Source organism: Cyprinodon variegatus, unplaced genomic scaffold (assembly GCF_000732505.1).
Source record: "Cyprinodon variegatus isolate N-32 unplaced genomic scaffold, C_variegatus-1.0 Scaffold695, whole genome shotgun sequence".
In the NCBI taxonomy this organism is placed as follows: Eukaryota; Metazoa; Chordata; class Actinopteri; order Cyprinodontiformes; family Cyprinodontidae; genus Cyprinodon; species Cyprinodon variegatus.
This window is the reverse complement of record NW_015151148.1, coordinates 73,416-79,495: the sequence shown is the minus strand read 5'-3', so window position 1 is coordinate 79,495 and position 6,080 is coordinate 73,416. Positions and strand designations below refer to the sequence as shown.

The 6,080-nt window shown below is 38.7% G+C and overlaps 1 protein-coding gene across 3 annotated transcripts in view; it reads left to right on the top strand.

The window, feature by feature from the left end:
- The window catches only part of LOC107097425 (guanine nucleotide-binding protein G(i) subunit alpha-1), a 24,914-nt gene extending 20,544 nt beyond the window's left edge, over positions 1-4,370 (top strand). Inside the window, exons 6-9 of one of the 3 annotated variants that reach the window (XM_015394564.1) lie at positions 971-1,100; positions 1,233-1,386; positions 2,844-3,065; positions 3,207-4,370. In XM_015394564.1, the coding sequence (XP_015250050.1) occupies positions 971-1,100; positions 1,233-1,386; positions 2,844-3,034 (475 nt within the window). In that variant the 3' untranslated portion in view covers positions 3,035-3,065; positions 3,207-4,370. Of the gene's footprint in view, positions 1-970; positions 1,101-1,232; positions 1,387-2,843; positions 3,066-3,148 lie in introns of those variants that run through there. The other 2 variants (XM_015394566.1, XM_015394563.1) reach the window with 2 other exon arrangements.
- The last annotated feature ends 1,710 nt before the right edge of the window (positions 4,371-6,080 follow it).

Sequence of the window (6,080 nt, the reverse complement as noted above, 5' to 3'; positions counted from 1 at the left end):
TAAAAACAGAACTTTAAGGTTTAATAGAAAAGAACAAAATTGCTAAATGCTGCTGAGTGCAGAATAAATCCAGCAGCAAGGCTGCAAACACGTTAGATTCTCAGATAAGATTAAAGGATCTTTTTTAATCTTTGCAGTTTAGGCTTATTTAGTTGTTTTATAAACTTGCATAAAACCATGTGGTGTTTGTGACGATCAAGACTTTTAGCATTTAGTAAACGTTCCATCAACTTCCGGGTTCGTTACTGTTTGATTTGTATTTAAAGATGCTAACTCTTGATTAACTTGAGGAGTTTTATCTTCTTTACAAACATTTGAACCAATCTCTCTCTGTATCATTGCTAATATTTACTCATTTTTACGGGAACAGGACTAATTAAAGATCACTTTTATCAGTTTACCCCAATAAGCTAAGCATGGACCACATCACTCCATGTTTGGATTTTTTTCCTGCAAGATTTAGCCTAAATAAATGACGTACAAAAGCTTTATATCCTGCTTACCTTTTGGGGGTATACTATAACATGTCAGATTGCTAATTTATTAGCACATTTGATCAAATGTTTATGTGCAGTAAATGCAGGGTTAACTGATATTTTTAAACAAATGCTTTCTAAGCTGTGATCGATACCTTATGTTAGCAATTAGCATATCCAGATTTCCCATGATTTGTTAGATTTGTTTACTGTTTAAGCTGCAGCTTAGCCGAATAGAAAACTGTTTCCTTTTAAAATGTTTTCTGACGCTGAATATTAAGTAATAAAGAAAACCAAACTGTTAGCTTGGTGTGTTAGCGCCTAGATACGGAGCAATCAGTAACCAGTAAAAGACGGGATATTTGCCTTCCTTTATTCTAACTTCTTAAGTCGTTTCATTAACGTTTGAGTGTGAATTTATTTAAGCAGAAAGAGTTTCCAGATGTGATTATTTCAGGATGAGAACTGTGCTAACGCTGCTGTCTGCCCATCAGAATGTTCGACGTTGGCGGTCAGCGATCCGAGAGGAAGAAGTGGATCCACTGCTTTGAGGGCGTGACGGCCATAATCTTCTGCGTGGCGCTGAGCGATTACGACCTGGTGCTGGCCGAGGATGAGGAGATGGTCAGTGGTTGCTTTGGTTTTCCTTTGCAAACAGAAATAGTGATAGATGGAGAAACGGAGATGGATCATATCAGGATCTCTGCGTTTATGGATCGCCGAGCTAATGGCTTCCTTCCTGTGTTTGGCTTTTAGAACCGAATGCATGAGAGCATGAAGCTGTTTGACAGCATCTGCAACAACAAGTGGTTCACAGACACGTCCATCATCCTGTTCCTCAACAAAAAGGACCTGTTTGAGGAGAAGATCAAGAAGAGCCCTCTTACCATCTGCTACCCTGAATACGCAGGTAAGGCGGAAGACATCATGATACCTTATAGAACATTTCCACATTTTAAATCACCTTTTTGGGGATCATATGTTGGAGCTCCTTCTCAACACAAAGTAGTGATAAGAATAATAGAGTGGAGTGAAAAATGTGTGTTCTACCTCATTAATCTATTTTTCTAGAAATGCCTTTTGCTGCAGCAGCAGATCCATTTTTGGAGGTTATGTTTTTGCACATCTAGATACTGAAATAGTTTCTATTTTAAAACTTCATGTTTTATCATGGCGATTCGATTCAGTATCGATTTCCTGACCCAACGATTCGATTATTTTCGATACTCAAGAATACACCACGATTCGATTAATCCATTAATCGGTTAATTTTTAATTTTTTTAATTTATTTTTTTTACACCTTACAGGCTAAACAAAGTTTCAAGTTTGAAATAAATCAACAGCAAATAACAGAAGAAGAAAAGTTGCATCAAAAAATAATGCAGAAAATCAGTGCAATGCAATACCTCGGCTCCAGACGCCCCGCCCCCTCCACAGACGCTGCGCTGCTCCTCTCCTAAATTGTAGCTGACCGCAGACAGGAGGTCGGCTTGTTTTGTTTTTATGACCGAAATTGCGGAAAACAACTTGTGAAGTTTGACCCCCTAGAAGAGCGAGCTGCGCGAGAACGCTGGGACCCTTTTTCCACCTGGATCTCCGCTCTTTTTGGCCCTCATGTCCCTCCGTCGTCGGACTAAATTCTCCCCCACTTCCTCGCCGCCTCGGCCGTATCTAGACCCACAGCGTGTAGCTCAGACCACGCTTTAATATTGAGCATAAATCAGAAATGTCTGTGTCAAGCTCACTGCAACTCACTGCTGTAAGAGTATAACCAGGAAGCGAGGTAGGAGGGCAAAATAGGTTTAGCGCCACCGCAGCACGGGAGGGAGAATTACGCCCAGGAGCAAATGGATAAAAATAGACCGGAGGAAAAAAAAAAAACATGTATAGATTCTCTTTCGGACGTGTCGATGCATCGGATCGTCGGCTGTTGGATCGACGCATCGATACAAAACGATTATTATTTACACCCCTAGTTTGAATGGAAAGATTCTGAAGAGCAAATTTATAAATGTTGCCACTGATTCTCAACTATTCTGGTCTGGACTTTGACTAGACCACCGACTATCTAAACTATTTTATTATAGTATATTTGGAATCATCAAATTACCACAAAACATTTCAAATATCTCTACTGAGAGTAAACCTAATTTCCTGTGGCTTTTTTTCTTTATTTTGTCACTATTAAGAAAGTCCCTTTAAAGGGTCCAATATGCAGATAATCAGATAATAAAAACTCTTGATGATGAAAAGTTGAACATTTCAGGCTGTCTAAATATTTCCATATTTTGCGCTGTGTGCATTTTCCTTCCCTGTGTTTACGCCACGGGTTTCCACATTCCTAACATGATTTCATCACTCGTCAGGCTCCAACACGTACGAGGAAGCCGCTGCCTACATCCAGTGTCAGTTCGAGGACCTGAACAAGAGGAAGGACACCAAGGAGATTTACACCCACTTCACCTGCGCCACAGACACCAAGAACGTGCAGTTCGTCTTCGACGCCGTCACCGACGTCATCATAAAGAACAACCTGAAAGACTGCGGTCTTTTCTGAGCACCACGCCGGCGAAGATAACCTGCTTTTGGTAAGAATTGAAACCCTTTATTTGTTTTTTGTAAATTTCAAGGCTCTAATTTGTCCTCCTTTGTTTTGCTCCATGCGGTGCAGAGAGGAGTGGCGGTCTGCGTCTCCATCCATCATTCTTTCATGTCTGCTCTCTCCTCAGGCGGCGGAGCCAGCTCATTGTGCATCTTTTGTAGAGAGGATGAGAAGAGGATCAGTGATGGACCAGTGCTGTACTATACGCCACTTTTAACAGCTTTATTTATGTTTCCGTCTGCAAACATTCTGAATTAGCGTTATTCCATTTGTGTAGGCTGTTTGTATCAATGTTAAAGCATCACCGTACTTTTTCTTTTCTTTTTTTTTTTTATCTGTTTTTAATTTTTGAGGTCTAGGAGGTTAAGATTTTTTTGTTTATCACCTTTTTTTTTTTTCTTGCCGCCATATCTGGAAACGGAAGCCTTGCTGTTGGTTGGAAATGCTCATTTTTCCTTCTTTTCCTAAAACACAAAAAGAAAAAAAACAGGATGGAGAGAAGGGGAACAGTTCCGAGTCCAGTCTGTTGGTACCTGTGCCTTCGCATGCCTTTTACTGCAGCCGTAGTCTCGACGCTTGTTCTGTTGCCTGCTGAAGTCGTTCTATACACACAGACGTAAACTGTTTTCATACATTAGTGTCTACGCTATCTCCTTTGTGCGCAACACTGAGCTGTCAGGTGGAAATCTCTCTATAGGTCCATGGCGGTCAACATGTAGCCTCCACAATCCCCCGCCCCGCCCCCATGCATTCCACCTGCCATGACTTCAAAGGCCCGTCGGCCAATCAGAGTTCAACCCTGATATGTATATTGTTACATTTAGCCCACGAATCTGGGGGCTCTGGTTTTTAAACTGTACAAAAAAAACATCCAATTTTTCCAGTCATTCAGAAAGCGGTTAGTCGAAGCACTGAGCGTCTAATATACTCAAGTATTTTACGTACAGAGACCAGATTTGTCACATTTTATTGTATATTTTAACATATTTGGAAGAGATGTAAGATTTTTTTGTGTTGGATATGAAAGCAGGACGGATCGCTGTAAAGTTGAGGGTAAAAAAACGACGTAAGCTGTCTCGGTTCGTGGTGCCGCGACGAGAAGCGCGGCGGTCGACACGTTTCTGGTCGGCACGCGAATCCAGAGGAGCGACGACGCACACGCGAACAGGCCTGGATGTTTTCCTGGAAAGAAACTGCCACAACTGTCGGTGTATGTGTTTGTTCTCCATGTAAAGAGAATCTTTGTAGACTCATCTCCCTTATTTTGCTAATAAAAACCATTTACAAACCATTAAGTGTTGCCATTATGTGCGTCTGTCGTAGCATTTTAGTAGCCATGTTAAAAACAGAAATGTATTCTAAACGGTTGGTTATCCATAAACAGGATAATTTGAAATCCTCCAAACATTTGACTCCAGGTTAGATTAACCTGTTAAAGAGCAAATTTAATCCGACTTTGTAAGGGACCGAGATGAAAAGCAAGAGGAGTCACAGGAATTTATTCAAAAATAGGGTTTTTTATTTTTAACCCAAAAAAGAAGCTTACAAAAAATACATGGGTTCAAGTCATAAAAGAGGCCAACCAAACAAGAGAAAACTTAACTTAAGCAAACTGACCTAACAGAAATGACACACAAGGGTATATATTCACTGGCTGATCAGACCGTTAACGCAATAGGGGTAATTCAAAGTAAACAACCACAAATTACAAACATTGGCAGTACAGATAGGTTTGGCAAAAAAAAAATATATATCTTAGAAAAACGAAAACACCAACCGCAAAACAAATTAGAAAATTCAATTCCCCCCTTTAAGCTGCAGCTGATGGAACAGTCCAATTTCCCCTGGCTGCCATCTTTGTCTGGCCAAACTCCTAGGCACCATAGGTAAGAAACAGATTAGTGACAAAAACAGAAATATAAATGAGTGCAAACAAATACAGTGAACTAAATGTGCGCGCTTACAAATAGAACAAATGCATTTGAACTAAGAATAAAGTTTTATTGCAAATTAAAGTATGTGTATGGAATAAATAAATAAAGGTGCATGTATACTCCAGACTTTAGGTGTGGCCATGGGTTTGGCCATCACAGAAATAAAGATTCAGGGCTTTACTCCCACAGGAGTCAACATTACAGCATGATCAGCCAATCAAATGTATCACATAAGATTGCAAATCATCAAATTAAATCCCTTATTTTAAAAACAATGCTCTTTAGAGAATAATTACTAAAGCTGATGTTTACTGATTTTACAAAGATTTAATCGTTTCATAGAATCGACAGTCGGCTGTTAAGTTATTGCAAATTACAAGTTAATTAATAATAAAACCCATAGTAACAAAAATGGAGTATTTAAGCTGAACATTTTGGGTCATAAAATTGATATTTTGAGGTTTCAGAAAAAAATGTGTTTAATGAGGGATTTTTGGTTCTAATGATACGGAAGAGGATTAGGGCCAGTGGGGAGAAAAAAAAAAAGTTAACTGATATTTACATTTTATTTCAGTTTAGTATGGGAAAAAAACTCAGAATTCTGACTTAAACTCAGAATTCTGACTTTTTTCTCAGAATTCGGACTTTAATCTCAGAATTCTGACTTTAATCTCAGAATTTGGACTTTTTTCCTCAGAATTCTGACTTTAATCTCAGAGTTTTTACTTTTTTCCTCAGAATTCTGACTTTAATCTCAGAATTCTGACTTTAATCTCAGAATTTGGACTTTAATCTCAGAATTTGGACTTTTTTCTCAGAATTCTGACTGAAATCTGATCATTAAAAAGTCAGAATTTTGATTTAAAGTCAGAATTCTGAAATTAAAGTCAGAATTCTGAGGAAAAAAGTCAGAACTCTGAGATTAAAGTCAGAACTCTGAGATTAAAGTCGAAATTCTGAGAAAAAAGTCAGAATTCTGAGAAAAAGTCAGAATTTTAAGATTAAAGTCAGAATTCTGAGAAAAAAGTCAGAATTCTGAAAAAAAGTCAAAATTCTGAGATTAAAGT